This window comes from Lissotriton vulgaris, chromosome 12 (genome assembly GCF_964263255.1).
Source record: "Lissotriton vulgaris chromosome 12, aLisVul1.2, whole genome shotgun sequence".
NCBI classification, from domain to species: Eukaryota; Metazoa; Chordata; class Amphibia; order Caudata; family Salamandridae; genus Lissotriton; species Lissotriton vulgaris.
Window position 1 is genome coordinate 596,862,554 of NC_141700.1, and position 12,235 is coordinate 596,874,788.

Here is a 12,235-nt window from a genome sequence, read left to right on the forward strand (position 1 = left end):
TAAGTTAGTGGTGAGGTTGGCAATGATCAGTGTGCTTCCTAGGTTGTACATGTGGTGAGGGCAGGAGTTTGAGAGGGATATTGAGTGGATGGTCTGCATGATTCTGGTGTTGTCCTATGTGGTAAGAGGGCTCCAGCTTGTAAGGAGTTGGGTGCTCCAGGTGGGGGGAAGGGGTTGCGGGGTAATGTCCTCAATGGGGGGCTGGGGTGTGAAGTTGGAGTACGTCTTGGGGACTTTGCTGTGGGAGAAGTCGGAGAGTTTTTCGCACAGGATGTGTGAGGGGGTGATGGTGTTGGTGGGGGCCATTGGGTTGGTGAATTCCTTGATGATGTTGAAGAGTTCTTTGTCTGTGTTTAAGCAGGATTTGAGTTTGCAACTTTGAGGGCACTTGCCACATTTTAAAGAACCTCTCTGCTTAATCTTCTGTGAACACCGCAGGCATGTTGCTTAGGACTTTGAAAATCCATATACCAAGCATACATTACTACATTACACAGACATAAGTTACATTTTCACTAATAAACAAGTCTAATGACCTAGATTTTAGGAATTATGAATTAGGTACAGATTGTACTTTTCACATGCCTAATTTTGACTTTACTGCATGATTTTTCACTGCATCCTTACATTCCTATCTCAAAATTTCCTCCCAAAAATACCTTTTTGCATTTACATCCGAACTGTCATAGAAAGACAATGGTGGCATATCTTCTGCAGTCAGATGTTTTTTGTATCCTTTTATCATAAGATATGTAATCCATGAAAATGTGGTGAAGGAGAACAGTCCAGCGTCATCTATGGGATTCAGAGAGGCAGGCCTGGTAAAACAAAATAGGAAACACATTAGTATAATCTGAACCAAAGTCATCACCTTTGAGGCTCTCACAGGCGTAATAAAATCTCTTAAATAAGCGAGACAGCAATATTTCCTTTCTGAAAACTGCTATTATTCTGCTAGTCGATAAAGCACTAACAATTCACAAGATGTCATGGGGGTTTGGACAGCTGTGCACTGTGTTTATTTGTCAATATTATTCCCAGGATGGTTGATCAACATATATTGTCATTATTGTACGTTTCTGGCATACATTCATAGAGCAAATACAAGGAGATGATGAACAGAGCACTGAAACCTTTCAGAAACTCATCACCAGTCACAGATCTGGGTTGAATCCATCATCGTTCTTTAGCTCACTTCGTAACCTCAGTTCAGACCCAGCCACAATGGATTTAGGCCCAGATCTCTGCACTGGGATGAATTTATAAAAAATTTCTGCATTCTGTCCATCAATTGTTCTTTTTTGCGTTTGTCACCCCGAGTGGGACAGGTATGCCCAGACGTGGGTCTCATGCTCTCCATGCCACTGGAGTCAAGCTATACTGGCTAATAAGGGGTGAAACCCCCAAATCGGTCCTAGGATGCTTGTTTCCAGTCCAGGGTGGACCTGACCTGGCAGTTCAGGCTGGACTGTTCAAAATGAGAGCAGGGTCAGGACTGATTTGCATAAGGCTGGGTCCAAACTGGAATGGCATGGTGAGCAAAAAAATGATAGATTTAGGTCCAGATCTCTGTCCTGGGGTGAATGTATGACATTGTTCTGCATTCTGTCCATCAATTGTTCTTTTTGCATTTGTCACCCCGAATGCAAAGGGTATGCTCAGACATGAGTACTGTGCTCTCCATGCCACTGGAGTCAAGCTATCCTGGCTGATGAGGGATGAGAGGTGAAATCCCGAAACTGGTCCTAGGTTGCTTGTTTCCAGTCCAGGGAGGACCTGGCCTTGCAGTTGGAGCATGCTGTTCCCATTGGATGCGGGGTCAAGACTGATTTGCATATGGCTGGGTCCAAACTGGAATGACATGGTGAGCAAAGACACAATGGATTTAGGACCAGATCTCTGACTATGGGTGAATGTATTGTGAAATCTGACAAATTCGATGTACATAGACAGCATTCATTCCCCTTCTTCTCCCACTCCTCTCCTTGTGAGCACCATGGATACTGTAGATTATTGACTATATCACCCTGCCAGTAAGAACCCGTACCCCTATGCATATGTACAGCCATTCTAGGCACCATGACCTTTTTACCCATTAGAATCCCCAGCTTCCCTCCTGCGCGTATCTTGCACCCCCTCTCCCATGTATAAGGCCATGAAACCCGCTCCCTCTACGCGATCCTGATGTGAAAGGTAACCCTCCTGCTTGACCCAGGCCTTCCCCATTTCCCTCTCGAAGAAGCATCCTTCGCCTCAGCTGACATAGCCCCCCCCCCCCCAGTTGTATCTGGCTGCCCCTGTTCTCCCATGTACAGGTCATAAGATCTCTCTCTCTCTCTCACTGCGCGACTCTAGCCCTGCACGCACCCTGACCCCCTCCTTCTCCTCACATGAACAAGTCATAAACCCTCTTCTTCCGCAAAGCCCTGTCCTTGAGAGTCACGGCCGCGCCTGACCAGCACCTCCTTCCCTTCCATGAATGTCCCTCTGTTGACGAGCCTTCCCTTCGCGCTCGATTGTCCACGCAGATATGAATACCACTCCTTTGATGACCCCTACCCCCGAGTCCGGCTGACCACACATGTCCGAGGCCATCGCCTAAGCCAGGGGATACCATTTACTGCCCTTATTGTATGCCTAGCCACCCCACCCCCCTGGGCCATGATCAGGCGTACATCCTACCAAAACACTCAGCTGCGTGATTGCCCTCCCCTCTTATCAGCAGGTCAAAGGTCCCCATTGTGAACGTATGTGGAGTAGGATCGTCACGAGGATTATAGGAATGTTTTCCTTTTGCGACACACTGACCTGATTGTATCATCAAATGTCCTGCAAATGTATAAAAACCAGAGTCTCACGCTCACTTGTTAGAGCACCTCCCGAAAGACACTGTGTTTCGTGTCCGAAATGACATGCTCTCCTCATGAGAAATAAACTCTGTTCTTGATTCCTGCTCCCAGCGCCCGTCTCTTTATTTGATAATTATTCAGAATGGGAACTGAGAGGCGGTTTGCGCCAGCAGCCTGGGCATCGTTAGAATTATGGGCTCACTTTCCACAATTGGCGTCCCAACGCGGGGTCCATCAGTGACATAGGGTTCGGTAAGAGAGATCCAGACGAAGAAGTGAACATCTAAATGATCGGGGTATGCCTGCCTTGAGAGGGCCCTCGCCCGGCTGCCGATCGACAGAACTTCACCAATTCTGAACGGACCTCTCTTGAGTGACCTATTGTCCTGACTGGAAACCCACAGGAATGCCACATGGAGTAAGAGAACGATCGGGCGCTGGAGGAAGGAGTCGAAGAACTGTCCGTATGGTCCGGTCCGGGTAAGATTAAGTAGGGTGTTTTTACGCCTGATTGGTAGGGTGTTTTTACGCCTGATTGGTAGGGTGGCTCTGTCCACCTGATTGATTGATTGTTTGTATTGAAAACCGGTATTTGTATACTGGCATTGTTGGTATTGGTTCATTTAGCTTTGAGGGCTACTTGACATATTGGTTCTCTTCTGAGAACGAGACATTCTCTGTTTTCAAACAGCGGCGAAAAGGAACGTCGCCCCTCTTTGCAGATAGAGAAGGGTAGGTAATACAGACTTTTGTCCCCGGTATTGATCCGTCATGCCTACTTTTCTCCCCACTGTTTGAAGTCGATTGATAACCGATGTTATTCTTTAAGAATTGTTGAAGTCGGTTGATAGTCGATGGTTGCTCTTTGAGATCTTCCCTGTCTACAAACTGAGACGAGTAGAAATATTCTGTCTTCCTTTCTGGATAGCGAAGGGCAGGTAATTTAGACATTTGTCCCCGTTGTAATCCGTCATGCCTGTTTTTCTCCCCACTGATTGATTGAAAACCTGGACATTGTTGTTCCAGGCATTGTTTCGTTTGAGGTATTTTCTGCCTGCAAACAACGTGGAATAGGGACATTCTATCTAGTCTTTGCAAGTAGAAAAGGGTAGGTTATGCCCCTTTGTGAATTCGTCAGTCCTACCCACTCCCCACTGGTTGGTTATTGTGGGGTAGCTCGCATGGTCCGCCCAGGAGACTACTCTTATGGAGGACATATGCTCTCTACTCATGGGCCATTTAATAGAAATAGACCGACTGGTCCGTCCAGGAGGCTACCCTAGTAAGTGGAAGTACATCGCTCGGTCTGTCCAGGATGATACCCTAATGAAGGAATATATGTTCCCCTTTTGATCGATAATCTCGTTCCACCCCGGACCATTTATTGGAGGGGACTCGTCTGGTCCGTCCAGATGTACCCCCCTAGTGAAAAGGACACATAAAAATATGAAGTGATCACCGTTCCCTACTAACAAAAAGCTTTAGCTCGAAACACGCTAAGGAAGAGAAAGAAAAATAAAAGGAAATCAGGCTAAGTCAGTAACCCCCTGATGAGCTTTTGACTTCACCAAAAATAAGAAACATTAGAAGTAGTTCGTAATAAGAAATGTAAAATGGCGAAAAGATTCGATATCAGAACATAGCCACGAGGTAGCTAGGCTTCACTGCCTGTTCCTGTTCCCAACATGTCTGCCTCATTGCCCGCCCCGCCCAAATAACGGTCACATGAAATAGAAACAACTCAATAGGTACCTACCCCCATTCCGGAAGCTCCCGAAGTGCAACAGGTCCGCGGTTACGCCCATCCGGAAGGCGAGGCCTGGAGGCACGAGGGACTCGCCTGCCCATGATCAGAAGGAGACGATGTTGGGCAGGCGGTCCAAAAAGGATGACAAGGACCTCTCCGTCTTCTCCCTTCTGCCGCCCTGCAGGCCGCGGGGGGAGAGGGGGCTGTCTTGCCTCGGCCACCGACCACCCCTCTCTCTCACCCGATCCGGCTTTTGCCAAAGGCCGACGCCAAGGCGACAACGGCGGCGAATCAAGTAGTCCCGCCACATTTCAAATTCGCCGCATGCCATCGCCTGCTGGTCCAGAGCCGAAGCCAAGGCAAGAACGGCGGCAAATCAGATAGTCCCGCCACATGCCAAATTCACCGCCTGCCTTCATAGGTATAGGCAGTCCTGCCACATTCCACGCTCCCTGGAGAGTCGAAGGTAGTCCCGCCACATGTCGCCGAGGGAAGGGGGGGGGCTGTCTTGCCTCAGCCGCCGACCACCCCCCCCATCATCAATGGCTGGCACGGCCGATGTCGAAAACTATGGAGCCGTGGAACGGCGCGGGGTCGCTGGAATGGGGAGGTGCCGCGAACGACCCTCCCCCACCTCCCTCCAGGTGGAGGCTTCCAGCGACACCCCAACACTCTTCGCTTAAGGGTCAACATCAAAAAGAGGTCCTCTGCCCAGGACGGGCACACGCTCCATATCGCCTCTCCTCGACCTTGAAGATTCTATAAGAGCCGGGGGACCCCCGACCCTCTGCATGGGTGCCCCCGTCCCCTTCGCCGGGAACCACGACAGCGGTGCTGCTCCTGCCGGCACCAGACTTGGATCGGAAATGGCTAAGATGCCGCCACGGCACAGGCTTGTTCAGTTCCGGAGGAACACCAGAATGACCCGGTAGGAAAATTGTTGCCGCCCTTCCCACTCTTTGACTCATGGTCCATATTGTTAGACTGTTAACCACACTGCACGAGACTTTCTGAACTGCCAATGGAAAGTTCTGGGCCAACCTTGCGAGACTAGAGACACTCTGACTGTGCTAGAACTCGCCTGACCCCACCCAAAATGGCGCCGACGCAAAATGTGACGTTTTTAATGAACTTTGTTGCACCCTGATCGCGCGAGCTTTTTGCACCGAGATATATATAACGTTTGGATAATGAAAGTAAATATGAAGGGTATTGAGTATGTGCTTGAACAATGAATTGACTTAAGGGTGGGTACTGTTTATGAGTTGGGAAATGAATTGGTATAAATGAATGATCATTGGACGATGTATTTATGAACGTATTTAAGATGAATTACTGACATGCATCATGCTTGCTCTGTAGGAGAGTTTGATATGATTTTATTGCACTGCCGCACTTTATACAATGAACTGCCACTAGCTTCGTTCTTCCCATGCACAGTTCCAATCTGCTCCGTGGCTAGCCCACCGGGTTGTAGGCCTGTATTTATGTGTCAACCCTCTTTATTAAAGGTATTTTGGAAACGAAAGCATCGTTGTAGCGGATTGCATTAATGAGTTTTAAATGTATTGCTACTATGAGCAACGAGAAAGTATGATGAAGGCTAAAGGTTAAAAAGGACCCGATATTTAGCAGCCACACTATGTGTGACAGGCAGCCGGAAAGGTGCTTTAGAAGCCCTGAAACGACACCACAGAAATGCCACCTGACCGCCACCCTTGTACCCGATCAAAAGAGGTTACGACCAAGTAGCTCATGTCGCACAGATCGTCAACGATTATCTGTCTGACCTCTCTGGTCCATCTGGGCTTAAACGCCGTGATGGTAGGGAAATGCACTGCGTGAAAATAGGTCGAGTATGTGGTAGGTAAAACGTTTCCGGATTACTGCACGTTGATGAGGTTTTGAATGTTGCCCCCCACCCCTTCTTTTTCCTCCCTTCTGCAGGTCACGTCGGAACACTGGCTGATGTATGGATGGACGACGACCGAACCGCCGACGAGAGGGGGAGAAGGGGAATGTGAGCATGGTCCTTAGGACAAATAAAAGTTTTTTTTTTATATAAAAGGACGTAGACTTAAACATGACTGTTCCTCCTTAGAGCATAGCAATAGGAGGATGGACTGACATAGAGACTGGACAGGTACTGAGTGACAAAAATAAAATCGACTAGAAAAGACGCGTTAGATGAAATGACTGAACGTTTTGTCTAGGTAGGGAAAGGACAAAAAGAAAAATTGTACGGGTAAGGGTTGCCACGGCACCATCCGCCTAGGAAGTTAGAAATGTCGCCGATGTTCAAAATGCACTACTCCCTTTCTCACACTCTTACAGATATAGCCAAGCTGTCCGACTGTTTTCCCGATCAATACTTGCCGTTGCCTCAGCCTGGAGAACTTCCCACCAAAGGAGGGAACAGAAAAATGGTTTAAGATCCAACCATGGGTAACTAGCATGACCAGGTTAATTTCCGATCAGCCAACGGAGGTGTGAGTATTGGTAATTGGGAACGCTCACAGGCGTGACAAACGAGAAGAAAAAGGGGGGAAAGGCAGAAAGAGCTAAGCACGTAGATAAATAGGATAGTAAAGATATGTAGGATATATATATAAAAAACAGATGTTGTAGACTAACAATTGTTTCCCGTCTTGTTGTGAATGTCTGGTCTATGTGTAATACATGTGCCGTCTTCCCTGTCTGAGTTCGTGTGTGTGTAACGTACGAATATATGTCTCCCCTCTGTCTATATCTGCATGTTACCTGACCTTTGCTGTTCCGTGTTGTGAACGCACTAAATGACCTATTTTCGTACACGTCTCTCTCTCCACCCTTCTTCCTCTCTCTCTCCTTACATGTCATACGTGTACCGAATGGCTCGTTTAGACTGCGGACGACTCTCACTCTCTTTGAGAGCCTCCCTATTTTCTGTCCATCTTTTTGGTAAAATTGTGCCCCACCGGCACCACTCCGATTTGATACGTATTTGAACACGAAGGTGTTCAGCGAAATTGACCAAAACTAAAATGACTGTATCTTGCCATGTTACTGCCTCTCCTTTCTGCAAAATGAATGAACTTGAATTGGCTAAGAAGGAAAGGACAGGTAAGACGACTAAAGTCCCCCAAATCAGGCCATTTCTAGGGGAACTGTATGTCAATGGCATCCTATGTCTGTTCTTCAGAGACGAACGCCAACGTCTAGATTGACACCCAATACCCAGATTGCCCCACCCCTTTGCACCCAAGCGCAAGCGCCTGAAGCATCCCCGCCCCATTTTTTTGATAGAACCGCTTCCGTTGTCCCCGGTATAAACATAATGACCATGGGTAGCTGCTGACCCTTGAGGATATCTTGTTTTGCCCGACACTCGACGATAGCACCCCCGCCCTGTCTGAAAATGTTAGCCGGTTCTGAAGGGAAATGCTGCGCTAATGTTGAAAATGATGTAATGCACAGTTGATGGAAATATTATCTTGTCCTTACTTGAATCATAAATGGGCCAATGAATATACCTGCCATAAACTCAGTAGGAATGCTGACACATGCACTGCTTGGTAATAGACCTCTGACTATGATCAATGACCATAAGGACTCAAATGCGAAAAATTGAGGGAGGAATTCACATGCGTAGATATCTTCTTCTGCCGTTTCTCTAAAACACTGTCTTGTACTCATTCAAAGATGCACGATCACCGAAGGAGATGGGTCGGATGTGACGTACAGCCTGGCTACAGATCCTGGGACACGTGTGACCTCGACCAAAGGTGGAGCTGCAGAGCAACAAGATACGGACGAGACAGCACTTTCAACGTGGAAAATGAAAAATGACGGGCCGACCTGAAGCCCTCCGTCTGCTAACCCACGTGTGCCTGGAGTCTCCGTCCCCCTTCTCTGGGCCTGATTGATGGGCCTGCCTGCTTGTTATCCTTTGCTCCCTTGGTCCCTTTTGTGTGTCCCAGGAACTCTGACCCAACTCCGCTCACTCTTTCTCCCATTGACTGTTTGAACGACATCCACCCACCTTCCCACGTGACTTTTTGCCAAAGGAAAGAGCTGCAATTATGTGGGAAGAGGGTGTTGCAACAGAACTATAGGTGCCGAGCATAAGGCGCCACCAAACGGACTGTTTAGGGAACAGGACTGTGGTCTAACAGCAGAGGACTGACCGCACCCTGCGACGCGTAAGGATGGAACTGAGCTGGACCTATAGCTCCACCGCCGGTGCTCAACAGCGCCAACGAAAATACTCGGATTAGAGCCTACCAGTGATGGCTCGCTGATAAAAAGACACTGGGACGAAGAGATCTTGTGTATTGAGCTGAATTCCGCTCTCAACTACCTGGTCAAACTGTCCATTGGTCACATTTTTTTTACGTTTTCACGTTTAACTGTCAGGAACACACCGAAAATGTAATTTCGTATGTACTGCATTCTTCCCTTCACCTTAACTGTCTATGATTGTACGCCACATGTTAGTATCGACAAAGTGCTAATTCGTCATCGATGCTTGCCTGCCTGTAATGTCATCAGCTGTAAAAATGATTGCTGCTATGTAAAAAGGGGCGACTGTGAAATCTGACAAATTCGATGTACATAGACAGCATTCATTCCCCTTCTTCTCCCACTCCTCTCCTTGTGAGCACCATGGATACTGTAGATTATTGACTATATCACCCTGCCAGTAAGAACCCGTACCCCTATGCATATGTACAGCCATTCTAGGCACCATGACCTTTTTACCCATTAGAATCCCCAGCTTCCCTCCTGCGCGTATCTTGCACCCCCTCTCCCATGTATAAGGCCATGAAACCCGCTCCCTCTACGCGATCCTGATGTGAAAGGTAACCCTCCTGCTTGACCCAGGCCTTCCCCATTTCCCTCTCGAAGAAGCATCCTTCGCCTCAGCTGACATAGCCCCCCCCCCCCCCAGTTGTATCTGGCTGCCCCTGTTCTCCCATGTACAGGTCATAAGATCTCTCTCTCTCTCTCACTGCGCGACTCTAGCCCTGCACGCACCCTGACCCCCTCCTTCTCCTCACATGAACAAGTCATAAACCCTCTTCTTCCGCAAAGCCCTGTCCTTGAGAGTCACGGCCGCGCCTGACCAGCACCTCCTTCCCTTCCATGAATGTCCCTCTGTTGACGAGCCTTCCCTCCGCGCTCGATTGTCCACGCAGATATGAATACCACTCCTTTGATGACCCCTACCCCCGAGTCCGGCTGACCACACATGTCCGAGGCCATCGCCTAAGCCAGGGGATACCATTTACTGCCCTTATTGTATGCCTAGCCACCCCACCCCCCTGGGCCATGATCAGGCGTACATCCTACCAAAACACTCAGCTGCGTGATTGCCCTCCCCTCTTATCAGCAGGTCAAAGGTCCCCATTGTGAACGTATGTGGAGTAGGATCGTCACGAGGATTATAGGAATGTTTTCCTTTTGCGACACACTGACCTGATTGTATCATCAAATGTCCTGCAAATGTATAAAAACCAGAGTCTCACGCTCACTTGTTAGAGCACCTCCCGAAAGACACTGTGTTTCGTGTCCGAAATGACATGCTCTCCTCATGAGAAATAAACTCTGTTCTTGATTCCTGCTCCCAGCGCCCGTCTCTTTATTTGATAATTATTCAGAATGGGAACTGAGAGGCGGTTTGCGCCAGCAGCCTGGGCATCGTTAGAATTATGGGCTCACTTTCCACAGTATGACATTATTCTGCATTCTGTCCATCAATTGTTCTTTTTGCATTTGTCACCCCGAGTGGGACAGGTATGGCCAGATGTGGGTCCCATGCTCTCCATGCCACTGGAGTCAGGCTATTCTGGCTGATGAAGGGTGAAACCCCGAAACCGGTCCTAGGATGCTTGCTTCCAGTCCAGGGAGGACCTGGCTTTGCAGTTCGGGCTGGACTGTTCCCATTGGACACAGGGTCAAGACTGATGTGCATATGGCTGGGTTCAAACTGGAATGGCATGTTGAGCAAACAAATGATGGATTTAGGCCCAGATCTCTGCACTGTGGTGAATGTATGATATTGATCTGCAGTCTGTCCATCAACTGTTCTTTTTGCATTTGTCACCCCGAATGGGACGTGTATACCTAGACGTGGGTCCCGTGCTCTCCATGCCACTGGAGTCAGGCAATCCTGGCTGATAAGGGGTGAAACCCTGAAACCGGTCCTAGGATGCTTGTTTCCATTCCAGGGAGGACCTGGCTTGGCAATTCGGGCTAAGCTTTTCCCATAGGGCACAGGGTCAAGATTGGTTTGCATATGGCTGGTTCCAAACTGGAATGGCATGGTGAGCAAAATATCTATGGATTTAGGCCCAGATCTCTGTACTGGGGTGAATGTATGGCATTATTCTGCATTCTGTTCATCAATTGTTCTTTATGCATTTGACACATTCATAGAGAGCACTTGCAGACTTTCTTTCCCTTTGCTCTGAAGCCTGCCCACTATGTTTTTAGGTCGAGCCTGAGCAAGCGTGCAAGCGCTGCTCTGGGGATGATCTGTTGTAGTTCAGTATGGGAGAGAAGCCCCACCCACTCCCCCACCCATATTTTTCATTGGCTTTGTCTTTGTCCTACGTAAATGCTGGCTTCTGATTTTGCAATTAAGCTTGTTAGTCCCTCCTTAGTACCGATGTGTCTTTATTTGTAACCTCCCATGGCTACTGGCCCCTTTATGTGGTTGTTACACAGTAGTGCACTATTTTTTTTAATGAGTTTCTCGTTCGTTAGGCATGACGACATGCTTTGCTTTCATTCAGCACGCTGTGCGTGATTTCACTTCCGCAAGCATTATGGAGGTTTCAATTTCATTTATGAGTTACTTGTTTCCCGCGGCTCAGACTGCGGGATTCAGCTTCCCAGACGGATGTTTAAAGGTATTTTCGTGGTGAGTTGCACGGGGCCCAAAAAAATAATCAAATCAGATGGTTTCTGTCGATTGTGCATTCTGTGGGGATGTAAAGAGCTTAACTTGCCCTATAATTGTTTAAGTTAGGTTTTCAATTAGTGAATAAATATTAAAGGGAGATTGGGAACATCTTGCATTGGACCTTTTTGTAAACAGTATAAAGGGCTGCCAAAAACTTCTGTCAGTTTTCACTTTTCCTTTGGGACGATGTAAAAAGGTCCAAAGCTCTGAAAAAGAAAACAGTTTTAGGATGTGGCGTGACGGCCAGAGCTTCTGACACCAAGTTCGAGTCTCCACGTTGTCTCACATCCTAAGATTCTGGCCGTCACTAAATCTACCCGTGCCTAAAAAGAACCCCAAAGATGTGTGTGAGCTAGTGTTATGTAACACTACATGGTGTTTATGTACAGTGCTCCAGTACCTTCGGACCGAGTTTGCAATCCATAAAACTGCCCAATGTGAAAACAAATGCTCATTGTGATGGTGGTTTGGGTCTTTAGTCCCTCCACTCATGCCTCATCAGCTCTCGTGGGGTGGGCTGGCCCAGGATGTCAAGTCTTGTCGCCTGTATGGCACTGCTCTCCTCTAAAAGCCTTTGCAGTTCTCCAGTCCTTCCGTTCTGTGATGTCACCAATTTTAGAGAGCGGCGCATTTCGCAACAGATAAAATTAAATAATGTGGCTGCGTGTCTCGTTGTGCATGGCTGTATTTTTT

General features: G+C 48.0%; 1 protein-coding gene across 3 annotated transcripts in view; it reads right to left on the reverse strand.

The window, feature by feature from the left end:
- LOC147677801 (ATP-binding cassette sub-family C member 12-like) overlaps positions 1-12,235 on the reverse strand; it is a 954,180-nt gene that overhangs the window by 686,105 nt on the left and 255,840 nt on the right. For all 3 annotated transcript variants that reach the window (XM_086945451.1, XM_086945452.1, XM_086945453.1), the window contains exon 4: positions 660-818. In XM_086945451.1, coding sequence (XP_086801577.1) covers positions 660-818 — 159 coding nt within the window. The remainder of the gene's footprint in view (positions 1-659; positions 819-12,235) is intronic.